This window comes from Nerophis lumbriciformis, linkage group LG03 (genome assembly GCF_033978685.3).
Source record: "Nerophis lumbriciformis linkage group LG03, RoL_Nlum_v2.1, whole genome shotgun sequence".
In the NCBI taxonomy this organism is placed as follows: domain Eukaryota; kingdom Metazoa; phylum Chordata; class Actinopteri; order Syngnathiformes; family Syngnathidae; genus Nerophis; species Nerophis lumbriciformis.
The window spans coordinates 63,410,001-63,424,495 of record NC_084550.2 but is presented as its reverse complement, the minus strand read 5'-3'; the positions used below and the strand labels follow the sequence as shown (position 1 = coordinate 63,424,495).

Here is a 14,495-nt window from a genome sequence, read left to right as displayed (position 1 = left end):
CAACGTAACACAATCAAGTCCCCTTTTACTTTAAACTTCATCCCAAATGTTCTGTCGACATAACGTTAACATTATAATATGTCATCTCATCAAGTGCCGGCCCGCCCTAAAAGCAGAACACGCACTGTGCGTCCGCCTATGCTGCCCCTCGGGGGCCCCATTTTGTGAGAAGAGGCGCGAGACAAATGTCAATTATTGAATGACTTGAGACTTCTTATGAGATTGTACCCCAAACGTATTCCTGGCCACGTCACACTCTGTGACTGATTCAAATAGGAATACGCTTTTCCCCTTTTGACTTGCGGTCGCCTCACTAGTACTTGAAATTCACACACAAGTTCTTGTCAGAGATTAAATGTTTTTAAACTAATGTTTTCATGATGTTCAACTTGTTGAAATGTTTTTAAACTAATGTTTTCATGATGGTAAACTTGATGAAATGTTGTGAAACTAATGTTTTCATGATGTTCAACTTGTTGAAATGTTTTTAAACTAATGTTTTCATGACGTGAAACTTGTTGAAATGTTTTTAAACTAATGTTTTCATGACGGTAAACTTGTTGAAATGTTGTGAAACTAATGTTTTCATGATGGTAAACTTGTTGAAATGTTTTTAAACTAATGTTTTCATGATGTTCAACTTGTTGAAATGTTTTTAAACTAATGTTTTCATGACGTGAAACTTGTTGAAATGTTTTTAAACTAATGTTTTCATGACGGTAAACTTGTTGAAATGTTGTGAAACTAATGTTTTCATGATGGTAAACTTGTTGAAATGTTTTTAAACTAATGTTTTCATGATGTTATACTTGTTGAAATGTTTTTAAACTAATGTTTTCATGATGTTATACTTGTTGAAATGTTTTTAAAGTAATGTTTTCATGATGTTATACTTGTTGAAATGTTGTGAAACTAATGTTTTCATGATGGTCAACTTGTTGAAATGTTTTTAAACTAATGTTTTCATGATGATAAACTTGTTGAAATGTTGTGAAACTAATGTTTTCATGATGTTATACTTGTTGAAATGTTTTTAAAGTAATGTTTTCATGATGGTCAACTTGTTGAAATGTTTTTAAACTATGTTTTCATGATGATAAACTTGTTGAAATGTTGTGAAACTAATGTTTTCATGATGGTCAACTTGTTGAAATGTTTTTAAACTAATGTTTTCATGATGTTATACTTGTTGAAATGTTTTTAAACTAATGTTTTCATGATGGTAAACTTGTTGAAATGTTTTTAAAGTAATGTTTTCATGATGGTCAACTTGTTGAAATGTTTTTAAACTATGTTTTCATGATGATAAACTTGTTGAAATGTTGTGAAACTAATGTTTTCATGATGGTCAACTTGTTGAAATGTTTTTAAACTAATGTTTTCATGATGTTATACTTGTTGAAATGTTTTTAAACTAATGTTTTCATGATGGTAAACTTGTTGAAATGTTTTTAAAGTAATGTTTTCATGATGGTCAACTTGTTGAAATGTTTTTAAACTATGTTTTCATGATGATAAACTTGTTGAAATGTTGTGAAACTAATGTTTTCATGACAGTAAACTTGTTGAAATGTTTTTAATTTAATGTTTTCATGATGGTAAACTTGTTGAATTGTTTTTGAACTTATGATTTCACGATGGTAAACTTGTTTAAATGTTTTTAAACTAATGTTTTCATGATGGTAAACTTGTTTAATTGTTTTTAGACTATATTTTCATGATGTTCAACTTGTTGAAATGTTTTTAAACTAATGTTTTCATGATGGTAAACTTGTTGAAATGTTTTTAAACTAATGTTTTCATGATGCTAAACTTGTTGAAATGTTTTTAAACTAAAGTTTTCATGATGTTATACTTGTTGAAATGTTTTTAAAGTAATATTTTCATGATGTTATAGTTGTTGAAATGTTTTTAAACTAATGTTTTCATGATGGTCAACTTGTTGAAATGTTTTTAAACTAATGTTTTCATGATGGTAAACTTGTTGAAATGTTGTGAAACTAATGTTTTCATGATGGTAAACTTGTTGAATGGTTTTTAAACTTAGGTTTTCATGATGGTAAACTTGTTGAATTGTTTTATTTTATTTTTTCTTGATAGTGAACTTGTTGAAATGTTCTTAAACTAATGTTTTCATGATGGTAAACTTGTTGAATTGTTTTTAAACTATATTTTCAACTTGTTGAAATGTTTTTAAACTAATGTTTTCATGATGGTAAACTTGTTGAAATGTTTTTAAACTAATGTTTTCACGATGGTAAACTTTCCGAAATCTTTTTAAACTATGTGATTTCAGTCGTTCAAAGCTCCAGTTTAGGACCTCGGCATTTGTCCAATCCTGGTTGACGGCCTTAAATGTAAACTGCATAAATAAAACACTCCTTGCCGTGCACAAAATAATGTAAAGCCCCAACATGTTATCGTCATTGTGAGCAAAAGAAAGAAATTAAGAAATAAGCAATTATGTGAAACAAACCGCATCATTCGTTTATATTAAAGTAAAGCATTTTAAAAATGGAACCATCCTTAACCTTTAAGCTACATTAAATAGGACTGTGGACTTACAATTATTGTTTTATTTCATGGCCTTCCTGTCCTGACATTTGGCCTTGGGTGGATGACACCAAAAGGCCAAGTGACCTTGACCCTAAAATGACAAAATTCCACGTACCGTATGGTATTATTATGGTGTGTGTATAAGGATCCCAAAAAGGTACCTATAAGGTGATATTATCTGGTGTTTTGTTTCGCAATATTATGCAAAGCCAACTTATCTTACCTATTCTATTGGTACCTGCTGATGTGTATTTGGGATCTGCAAGTCCCAAAAATTATTTTTCTCTTATCGTCCTGTTCCACTGTTGTCATTTCTAATATAAAGTAGCGTAAAGTTCTAATTTACAGTCGTGGTCAAAAGTTTACATACACTTGTAAAGAACATAATGTCATGGCTGTCTTGAGTTTCCAATCATTTCTACAACTCTTATTTTTTTGTGATAGAGTGATTGGAGCACATACCGTACTTGTTGGTCACAAAAAACTTTTATGAAGTTTGGTTCTTTTATGAATTAATTATGGGTCTACTGAAAATGTGACCAAATCTGCTGGGCAGGCCTGGCTCTAACCAATCTGGCGCCCTAGGCAAGATTTTAGGTGGCGCCCCCCCACATCGGCAGTGAAGTGTATATACTCACAAGAAGCCGAATAGCTTTGTCTTTGACCTTTTTTTTTTTTACTTACAACTATACCTAATATATAAAGGGGTGGAAAAGTGACTATTACCTGCAGGGCAAACATTAGCTAACCAGAAGGCAATAACAATGTAAAACAAAAACACCTGCTTAAAAGATCTAATACAAACGTCCCTGAGGAATGTAAGGTGGGAGTATTGTAATTACCTAACGTTACATTATTATTTTCCATAACAATTTAGCCCCCTCCACAATATTAACCCGACGTTAAAACAGAACTAGCTATTTATTGATTAGCAATTGCCGAATCATGTAACATTAGCTTAATGCTAAAAAGCCAGGTTACTATCACATTCTGTAACAGACAAATAATTTCATGTAGGCTAACGTTACCTACCTGCTACCTCTGTCTTTTCTCGTTTCTCCTCCTCTTCTTTTCTCTTTTTTCTTCCCTGGGCACCTGACAGTTTTGGCCGTTTTGACATCTTGTGTTAATTTTTTGATGTGGTGACGTCCAAAAAGAGTCATGATACGGGAAGGGAGGGGGCGCACCGTGCGGGGGGAGGAGGGGGGTGGGGGGGGTGGGGGGGGGGTGTGCGTAATGTTGTAACAAATAATATTTCTATTAAATAGGCTTTACTTTGCATTTTAATTAACGTGGGATTACTTTTTTTTTTTTTTTTTTTCCAACATTTGTGGCACTGGCGTGGCGCCCCCTGATGGACGGCGCCCTTAGAATTTGCCTATACGGCCTATGCCACGGGCCGGCCCTGCTGCTGGGTCAAAAGTATACATACAACAACATACATTATCAATCAAGTTACGATCAACTCAAATAGCTTCATGGCATGGCCTCTTAACTTCATGTGAGTGATTATGATTGACAACACCTGTTGACTTCTCTGAGCCCATTCAAATAGGGCTCATGTGATGCAGTCATTAGACTCGGTTACAAACGCAACAATAGGAAAGTCAAAGAAACTCAGCACAGATCTGAAAAATCAAATCATTGACTTGAACAAGTCAGGACAGTCACTTGGAGCCATTTCAAAGCAGCTTAAGGTCCTAAGAGCAACTGTGCAGACAATTGTTCGTAAGTATTAAGTGCATGGCACAGTTTTGTCACTGCCACGATCAGGAAGAAAACGCAAGCTACCACCTGCTGCTGAGAGAAAATTGGTCAGGATGATGAAGAGTCAACCGAGAACCACCAAAAACCAGGTCTGCAATGAATTGGAATCTGCTGGAACACAGGTGTCAGTGTCCACAGTCAAGCGTGTTTTGCATCGCCATGGACTGAGAGGCTACCATGCAAGAAGGAAGCCCTTGCTCCAGAAGCGACACCTTAAGGCTTGTCTAAAGTTTGCTCCTGATCACGTGGACAAAGATAAGACCTTCTGGAGGAAAGTTCTGTGGTCAGATGAAACACAAATTTAGCTGTTTGGCCACAATACCCAGCAATATGTTTGGAGGAGAAAATGTGAGGCCATTAATCCCAGGAACACCACACCTACCGTCAAGCATGGTGGTGGTAGTATTATGCTCTGGGCCTGTTTTGCTGAACTGGTGCTTTACAGAGAGTAAATGGGACAATGAAAAAGGAGGCTTACCTTCAAATTCTTCAGGACAACCTAAAAAGATCATCAGCCCAGAGGTTGGGTCTTGGGCGCAGTTGGGTGTTCCAACAGGACAATGACCCCAAACACACATCAAAAGTGGTAAAGGAATGGCTAAATCACGGCTTTAGAATGGCCTTCCCAAAGTCCTGATTTAAACCCCTTTAAAACATGCGGACAATGCTGAAGAAACAAGTCCATGTCAGAAAACTAACAAATTTAGCTGAACTGCACCAATTTTGGTAAGAGGAGTGGTCAAAAATTCAACCATAAGCTTGCCATAAGCTTGTGGATGGCTACCAAAAGTGCCTTATTGCAGTGGAACTTGCCAAGGGACATGTAACCAAATATTAAAATTGCTGTATGTATACTTTTGACCCAGCAGATTTGGTCACATCTTCAGTAGACCCATAATACATTCATAAAAGAACCAAACTTCATGAATGTTTTTTTGTGACCAACAAGTATGTGCTCCAATCACTCCATCACAAAAAAAATAAGAGTTGTAGAAATTATTGGAGACTCAGGACATCCATGACATTATGTTCTTTACAAGTGTATGTCAACTTTTGACCACGACTGTATATAATAAATGATAAATGGGTTATACTTGTATAGCGCTTTTCTACCTTCAAGGTACTCAAAGCGCTTTGACACTATTTCCACATTCATCCATTCACACACACATTCACACACTGATGGCGGGAGCTGCCATGCAAGGCGCTAACCAGCACCCATCAGGAGCAAGGGGTGAATGTCTTGCCCAAGGACACAACGGACGTGACTAGGATGGTAGAAGGTGGGGATCGAACCCCAGTAACCAGCAACCCTCCGATTGCTGGCACGGCCACTCTACCAACTTCGCCACGCCGTCCCCCTGTCAGTAGACTCACAATGGAAGCGCTAAAAACTACCGGTACAACAAAGATGACGGGGAAAAGACACTGTCGAAGTGGAGGCACGTAAATAAGACCGCCCACAAAACGACACATCATGAAGAGACGGTCCGAAAGCAGCTTGAAGATGGTCTGTAAAACATCATCTATGCAACGTTTTGACCAAAAACCACCATGACATATTATGTAGACCACATTGAGGTCTTTTATATGTAGTAAAAAAAAAATCATGATATGACCCCTTAAATGCGCCTTATAATGACCCGCTTATCGGGAGTGTGCCGTATAATCTGGTGCGTCCTAAGGTCCAAAAAATACAGTAAATAAGGTGGTCCCACCCTTCAATTGCACACGCAGTGTGAGAATATCGCACAAAATATGCCCACTAATAATCAGTATTGGGACTAACGCATTACAAAGTAACGCCGTTAGTTTCGGCGGTAACTAGTAATCTACCGCGTTATTTTTTATATTCAGTAACTCAGTTACCTTTACTACATGATGCGTTACTGCGTTATTTTACGTTATTTTTTTTATGTAGTATCGGCTAGAAACTGAAGATCTGAGTGTGTTTTATTGGAGCGCTGCGGTGTCGGAAAAGAAAAGGCGTGCTTTGTGTGGGTGGGACCGTAGTCGAAGAGCGCAGGGGAGACGTTCCTCCAGGGCCTATGTACTTCGGGGGTAACAACCTTCACTTTACCCGGCAGTGGGTCTTTACAGCTCCGGACTCGAGGGTGAATGACGAGGCCGGTGGTTTGTTGCAACTTTGTGACTTTATTGGTGTCTTGCACCGTGTACGCAGCCATCCACCAAGCGAGAGCACCTGCACGCGCTCCCTCACTTCTCTCGCCCACTCACTCACACAAGGCCTACTGAAACCCACTACTACCGAACACGCAGTCTGATAGTTTATATATCAATGATGAAATCTCAACATTGCAACACATGCCAATACGGCCTTTAACTTATAAAGTGCAATTTTAAATTTCCTGCGAAACTTCCGGTTGAAAACATCTAGGTATGAGGACGTATGCGTGTGACGTCGATGGTATTGGGACGCCATTGTATCCAATACAAAAAGCTCAGTTTTCATCGCAAAATTCCACAGTATTCTGGACATCTGTGTTGGTGAATCTTTTGCGATTTGTTTAATGAACAATGGAGACTGCAAAGAAGAAAGCTGCAGATGCGATCGGTGTATTAGCGTCTGGCTACAGCAACACAACCAGGAGGACTTTGACTTGGATAGCAGACGCGCTATCCGACGCTAGCCGCCGACCGCATCGATGATCGGGTGAAGTCCTTCGTCGCTCCGTCGATCGCTGGAACGCAGGTGAGCTTCGGTGTTGATGAGCAGATGAGGGTTGGCGTAGGTGGAGAGCTAATGTTTTTATCATAGCTCTGTCGCGGTCCGTAGCTAAGTTAGATTCAATGGCGTCGTTAGCAACAGCATTGTTAAGCTTCGCCAGGCTGGAAAGCATTAACCGTGTGGTTACAGGTCCATGGTTTAATAGTATTGTTGATTTTCTGTCTATCCTTCCAGTCAGGGGTTTATTTCTTTTGTTTCTATCTGCAGTTAAGCCCGATGCTATCACGTTAGCTCCGTAGCTAAAGTGCTTCACCGATGTATTGTCGTGGAGATAAAAGTCACTGTGAATGTCCATTTCGCGTTCTCGACTCTCATTTTCAAGAGGATATAGTATCCGAGGTGGTTTAAAATACAAATCCGTGATCCACAATAGAAAAAGGAGAGAGTGTGGAATCCAATGAGCCCTTGTACCTACCGGTAAGTTACGGTCAGAGCGAAAAAAGATGCGTCCTGCACTGCACTTTAATACTTCACTCTCACGTTCCTCATCCACGAATCTTTCATCCTCGCTCAAATGACTGGGGTAATCGTCGCTTTCTCGGTCCCAATCGCTCTCGCTGCTGGTGTAAACAATGGTGAAATGTGAGGAGACTTTCAACTTGTGACGTCACGCTACTTCCGGTACAGGCAAGGCTTTTTTTTATCAGAGACCAAAAGTTACGAACTTTATCGTCGTTGTTCTATACTAAATCCTTTCAGCAAAAATATGGCAATATCGCGAAATGATCAAGTATGACACATAGAATGGATCTGCTATCCCCGTTTAAATAAAAAAAAATCATTTCAGTAGGCCTTTAAAGGGCAACACACACACGCTACTCTCATAACAACTAACATGGCGAAGCCAGACGTCGAGTTTCTTAACATTCTCACTACTTTTCTTTTGTCGAGCACAAAGAAAATAAAATGTTAGTTAAATGTAATTTGTGTCTTGGATCAAAGATCCCATCTATTTAAAGTTAAAGTTAAAGTGCCAATGATTTTCACACACACACTAGGTGTGGCAAAATTATTCTCTGCATTTGACCCATCACCCTTGATCACCCCCTGGGAGTTGAGGGGAGCAGTGAGCAGCATCAGTGACCGCGCCCAAGAATACTGCCCAAAACAGCAATTCAAATCTGCTGAAACAGCTACAAAAGCAACATGCTTCGACGAAGCTAGTAAAGAGAGACACATACTCCGATTCCACTTCACCTCCACCTAAAGGATTTTAACGGAGGCACTGCTAGCCAGGACAACATTGATAGAGCCATTGCAGCGTATGTGCTAGAAGACATGCAGGCTATTTCTACAGTGGAGTCACCCGCTTTCATGCAGCTAATTAGCATGATACCGGACGTCAAACAGCAAATGGCACGGAAAACATTTTCCAAGTTCCTGGACACAGTGGACAGTGAGCACATAAACATGGAAAGCGAGCTAAAGAAAACACTCCAAAATCTGTACATCATGTTCTTGTGTAAACATCAAACTGAAAATAAGAGTTGTTTTACCTTCTTCGACAGGCGCCACATTTTGATGGTCTGGCTGCAACTTGGGTGAGGACAGTCTAACACGTGAGACTATCTGCAGAGGAGAAGAGGCAGTAATTGGTTCAGAGCACACTGGAACCTCCATTTCCGAACCCCCCTGTTTGCCAGCTTTTAGAATGTGCCAAATATGCCTCTGTTTGCGAAAGCTCCATTCATTCATTCATTCATTCATTTATTTTCCATGCCGCAATACAGTACACACAGAGCGTGGCCATTCTGGAGAAGCGCAGCCTCCTTACGCCACATCCTATTTAGGATGTCCATTACTCGGTCGCCACATCTCAGTGCTTCTTTTCCCGCCGTTCACCAAGCTTTGTCTACTGTATTTTGCTCACTCAATATTGGTCCAAAAACGCCAACAAACCAGCCTGGAATGAAGGGAATCGCCTTGGAATTACAGTAGTCTTAGAGAGGAGAGAAAAAAGAAGAAAACCCCAGAAGAAAGGGACTCTCCTTCAGAAAAGTAACACGCTGCCCTTCCTCCCTGCCCCCTCCCCTCTCTTTCTCTCTTCCCTCCATATCAGGGGTGTCAAACTCAAATACAGAGTGGGCCAAAATTTAAAACTGAACAAAGCCGCGGGCCAAGGTTGAACAAATTAACCTTTTAATAGGGACCCAAACAAGTTTTGCATTAAATATTGAGCGAGCAAGGCTTATATAACTTTATAGTGACATGCAAAATCGAGTTTCAAATAATAATAATAAAAATTAAAAAATATAAATGGCATAACAAATACAATTTAAATAAAAATTGAATGCCTCTTTTCTATTTGCAGACTTCTGAGGTAAATATCAACATTAACATTTTCCACAGGCTAATAAATTTTAAAATAAAATAATGAATAAACCAACCATTCTGGACTTTAAACTGCTCAGTTTGCAACACACTGATCTAATCTGATGTGCCCAAGCCAGATACCTGCCATCTTTTCTTGGATGCTAGTTCATTAATGTCGGGACTCAGGCTTTGAGCTGAAGCAACCCTCATTATCGAACGAGGTGTTCATCAGTCATTATATCTCCTATTCCACAGTCTTTGGGGCGTGCCTTACAGGCACTGCTTTTAACGTCCTCTACGAGCTGACGTCACGTCCGCTTTTCATCCCTTCTAAGAACGTGCCCGCCCAGTCACAAGATATGAGTGGCTCCTGTACGCACACACACACACACGCGAATGCAATGCATACTTCATCAACAGCGATACAGTTTACACTGAGAGTGGCCGTATACGCAACTTTAACATTGTTAGAAATATGCGCCACACTGTGAACCCACACCAAACAAGAATGACAAACACATTTTGGGAGAACATCCGCACAGTAACACAACATAAACACAACAGAACAAATACCCAGAACCCTTTGCAGTACTAACTCTTCAGGTGTTGTGCCGGTTAATGCACCCCCGGCGTAGAATGCACCCCCTGACGGGAGTGTTATATCAACTAAAGCCCACACTTAAAGTTTCCACGTGCAAGGTTGAATCTATTTAAACAATAATGTTCGTGTTGGAGGAGTTGTGAATGAATGAATTATGAAATCCGTGCTGCAGTCGCTGCTGGGCCACAACATTAGGTACACCTGCAGACTGCAGCACGGATTTCATATTTCATTCATTCACAACTCCTCCAACACGAACATTATTGTTTTTGCACCTTTGGCTTCTTATTAAATAACTTTTTCTAATAGATTCAATCTTGCACGTGGAAACTTTAGTTGATATAACACTCCCGTCAGGGGGTGCATTCTACGCCAGGGGTGCATTATCCGGCACAACACCCGGACGCTACAATATACACGCCCACTACCTCCAAACCTCGCCGCCCCCTTCTCCCCACACGCACACACACCTTGTAGCGTCCCGGAAGAGTTACTGCTGCAAAGAGTTCTGGGTATTTGTTCTGTTGTGTTTATGTTGTGTTACGGTGTGGATGTTCTCCCAATTCTTGTTTGGTGTGGATTCACAGTGTGGCATATATTTCTAACAATGTTAACGTTTTTTATACTGGCACCCTCAGTGTAACCTGTATCGCTGAAGATCAAGTATGCGTTGCATTCACTCATGTGTGCATGCCTATGCCGCACATATTATGTAACTGGGCCAGCTCTTGTTGGACTGTACAAAAAGGGGACGCTACAATTCTTGTGAGTGGCACTGGAATTTGGGAATCTCCCGGGAGGTTTGGCGGTGTACCGCGGCACCGCCGCTGAATATGATCAACGGGTCAGCTCTAGTGTTAGTTTGTTATCGCCTCACGGGCCAAGTGAAATTACATGGCGGGCCAAATTTGGCCCGCGGGCCAGAGTTTGACACCCATGCTCCACATCAAAACTGCCTTGAATGCGCTTGCCCTCTTTTGTATGCCAAAAACATTTACGGGTAGCAACTTAAAGACCTTTTGACTGTAAATATTGTAGCAACATGGTTGTTAATGTTTTTAGAGCACCAAATTGACTTTTGTGTGTGCATTGACAGTTCAGCATGCCTCGTTGTTTTGATAAAGAGATTGTTCATCCATCACCCCCTCGATATATTTGTTTGATAATACATTATAGTGTCATCAAAGTCTGCATTATTTTACTAAAATAGAGATTTTGTCGAGGCTAGAAACAAATATTAATGTTTAGATTATTTAATTATTTATGCAAAACTTTGCTCCACGATAAGAACTTTTCGATTTACGAACCATGTTCAAGATCCAATTACGTTTGTGAATCAAGGTTCCCCTGTATTATCAGTACATGAACACTAAAAAGGTCTGAAGCAAGGGTGTCCAAACTACGGCCCGCAGGACAAGTGCAGCCCACCAGCGTATTCATTTTGGCTCACGAGACGTCACAAGTTTATTAAGGACTTTGGCCCACGGGGTTGCAGCAACTTAATTTTAAAGGGGAACATTATCACCAGACCTATGTAAGCGTCAATATATACCTTGATGTTGCAGAAAAAAGACCACATATTTTTTTAACCGATTTGGGTAAATTTTTGCGAATTAAACGCCTTTCTATTATTCGCTCTCGGAGCGATGACAACGTGACGTCACATCGGGAAGCAATCCGCCATTTTCTCAAACACATTACAAACACTGAGTCAAATCAACTGTTATTTTCCGTTTTTTTTCGACTGTTTTCCGTACCTTGGAGACATCATGCCTCGTCGGTGTGTTGTCGGAGGGTGTAACAACACGAATAGGGACGGATTCAAGTTGCACCAGTGGCCCAAAGATGCGAAAGTGGCAAGAAATTGGACGTTTGTTCCGCACACTTTACCGACGAAAGCTATGCTACGACAGAGATGGCAAGATTGTGTGGATATCCTGCGACACTCAAAGCAGATGCATTTCCAACGATAAAGTCAAAGAAATCTGCCGCCAGACCCCCATTGAATCTGCCGGAGTGTGTGAGCAATTCAGGGACAAAAGACCTCGGTAGCACAGCAAGCAATGTCGGCAGTTTGTTCCCGCAGACGAGCGAGCTAAACCCCCTGGATGTCTTGGCTCACACCGTCCCTTATGCCACCGAAGATGATCAAGAGAAGAATATCGACCCCAGCTTCCCTGGCCTGCTGACATCAACTCCAAAACTGGACAGATCAGCTTTCAGAAAAAGATAGCGGATGAGGGTATGTCTACAGAATATATTAATTGATGAAAATTGGGCTGTCTGCACTCTCAAAGTGCATGTTGTTGCCAAATGTATTTCATATGCTGTAAACCTAGTTCATAGTTGTTAGTTTCCTTTAATGCCAAACAAACACATACCAATCGTTGGTTAGAAGGCGATCGCCGAATTCGTCCTCGCTTTCTCCCGTGTCGCTGGCTGTCGTGTCGTTTTCGTCGGTTTCGCTTGCATACGGTTCAAACCGATATGGCTCAATAGCTTCAGTTTCTTCTTCAATTTCGTTTTCGCTACCTGCCTCCACACTACAACCATCCGTTTCAATACATGCGTAATCTGTTGAATCGCTTAAGCCGCTGAAATCCGAGTCTGAATCCGAGCTAATGTCGCTATAGCTTGCTGTTCTATGCGCCATGTTTGTTTGTATCGGCATCACTATGTGACGTCACAGGAAAATGGACGGGTGTATATAACGATGGTTAAAATCAGGCACTTTGAAGCTTTTTTTAGGGATATTGCGTGATGGGTAAAATTTTGAAAAAAACTTCGAAAAATAAAATAAGCCACTGGGAACTGACTTTGAATGGTTTTAACCCTTCTGAAATTGTGATAATGTTCCCTTTTAAATATCTGACCATCTTTGCCTTTGAAGTGCACAGCATTTTTATACATGCCATCCCAAACAACTTTTCGCATTCATCGCGCAGATAAACTAACACAAAAAGATGACACACATGGTCACACAAAACTAGCTCACTGAACATTGTGGATATTATAAAAAATGTCCAAACACAACATACTTCAAAATTAAGTTAAGTTAAAGTACCAATGATTGTCACACACACACACTAGGTGTGGTGAAATGTGTCCTCTGCATTTGACCCATCCCCTTGTTCACCCCCTGGGAGGTGAGGGGAGCAGTGGGCAGCAGCTGTGCTGCGCCCAGGAATCATTTTTGGTGATTTAACCCCCAATTGCAACCCTTGATGCTGAGTGCCAAGCAGGGAGGTAATGGGTCCCATTTTTATAGTTTTTGGTATGACTCGGCCGGGGTTTGAACTCACAACCTACCCATCTCAGGGCGGACACTCTAACCACTAGGCCACTGAGTACACTCATTTAAATCTAGGGATGTGAGCACCCTTTAAGGAAGAAAAAATAGGAAAATGGAGAAAAAGAAGAGGAAGATTTCTATCAGCCCAAAGTGCTGCCACGCAAACCCTGAAATATATATATTTTTAAATCAAGACGACTTTTTATTTTTATAAATTGGGTGCATTTTTACACTATATTTTAACATTAGATTTATCCTCATCTACCAACCTCTTTTGGCTGTCTTTTTGACACGTCACATGTAATGTACTACATAGTTTTTAGCTTCATTAATAGTTCATTTACTGACAATTTTACTACTGAAAATGTCATGTAAAATTCCATAACATGTATCCAAAGAACTCGGAAATCGTTTCTTATTTGGCAACTCTACCCTTAAGCCGCGCCCCTTCGGGTAATATACCCCCGATGTCGTGACCTCTGTTTAAAATCCGTCACGTCAAAAAATACCTTCTCGCTGGCTACTAATAAATACTCTAGAATTACAACTGGTTCGGAATTAACAGTGTTCGGATTGTAATTATCCAATGATTAGCAGCAAAGAGGACATCTGTCAAAGTCGTGGCTCGGAGAGCAAGCGGAGGCGACAACAAGTAAGCTAGCCGGATGGTTAGCTAACTAGCGAGCTTGTTTTGGTGCTCTCAATCATGGTCTTAACTTTTTTCTTCTATTTATGTTGGAGCCCCGAAACAAGTTATATATATATACAAACCCCGTTTCCATTTGAGTTGGGAAATTGTGTTAGATGTAAATATAAACGGAATACAATGATTTGCAAATCCTTTTCAACCCATATTCAATTGAATGCACTACAAAGACAAGATATTTGATGTTCAAACTCAAACTTTTTTTTCTTTTTGCAAATAATAATTACCGTATTTTCCGCACTATTAGCCGCCCTGGGTTATAAGCCGCGCCTTCAATGAACGGCATATTTAAAAAAACTTTGTCCACCTATAAGCCGCCCCGTGTTATAAGCCGCATCTAACTGCGCTAAAGGGAATGTCAAAAAAACAGTCAGATAGGTCAGTCAAACTTTAATAATATATTAAAAACCAGCGTTCTAACAACTCTGTTCACTCCCAAAATGTACGGTAATGTGCAAATGTGCAATCACAAACATAGTAAAATTCAAAATAGTGCAGAGCAATAGCAACA

At 40.1% G+C, this 14,495-nt stretch overlaps 1 protein-coding gene across 7 annotated transcripts in view; it reads right to left on the bottom strand.

Moving 5' to 3' along the window:
• The window catches only part of LOC133588513 (uncharacterized), a 62,716-nt gene that overhangs the window by 28,253 nt on the left and 19,968 nt on the right, over positions 1-14,495 (bottom strand). For all 7 annotated transcript variants that reach the window (XR_012049314.1, XM_061941111.2, XM_061941119.2 and 4 more), the window contains one exon: positions 8,569-8,641. Coding sequence is in view for 6 of the 7 variants with exons in the window: in XM_061941111.2 (XP_061797095.1) it covers positions 8,569-8,641 (73 nt within the window). In the remaining variant the exon portion in view is untranslated. The remainder of the gene's footprint in view (positions 1-8,568; positions 8,642-14,495) is intronic.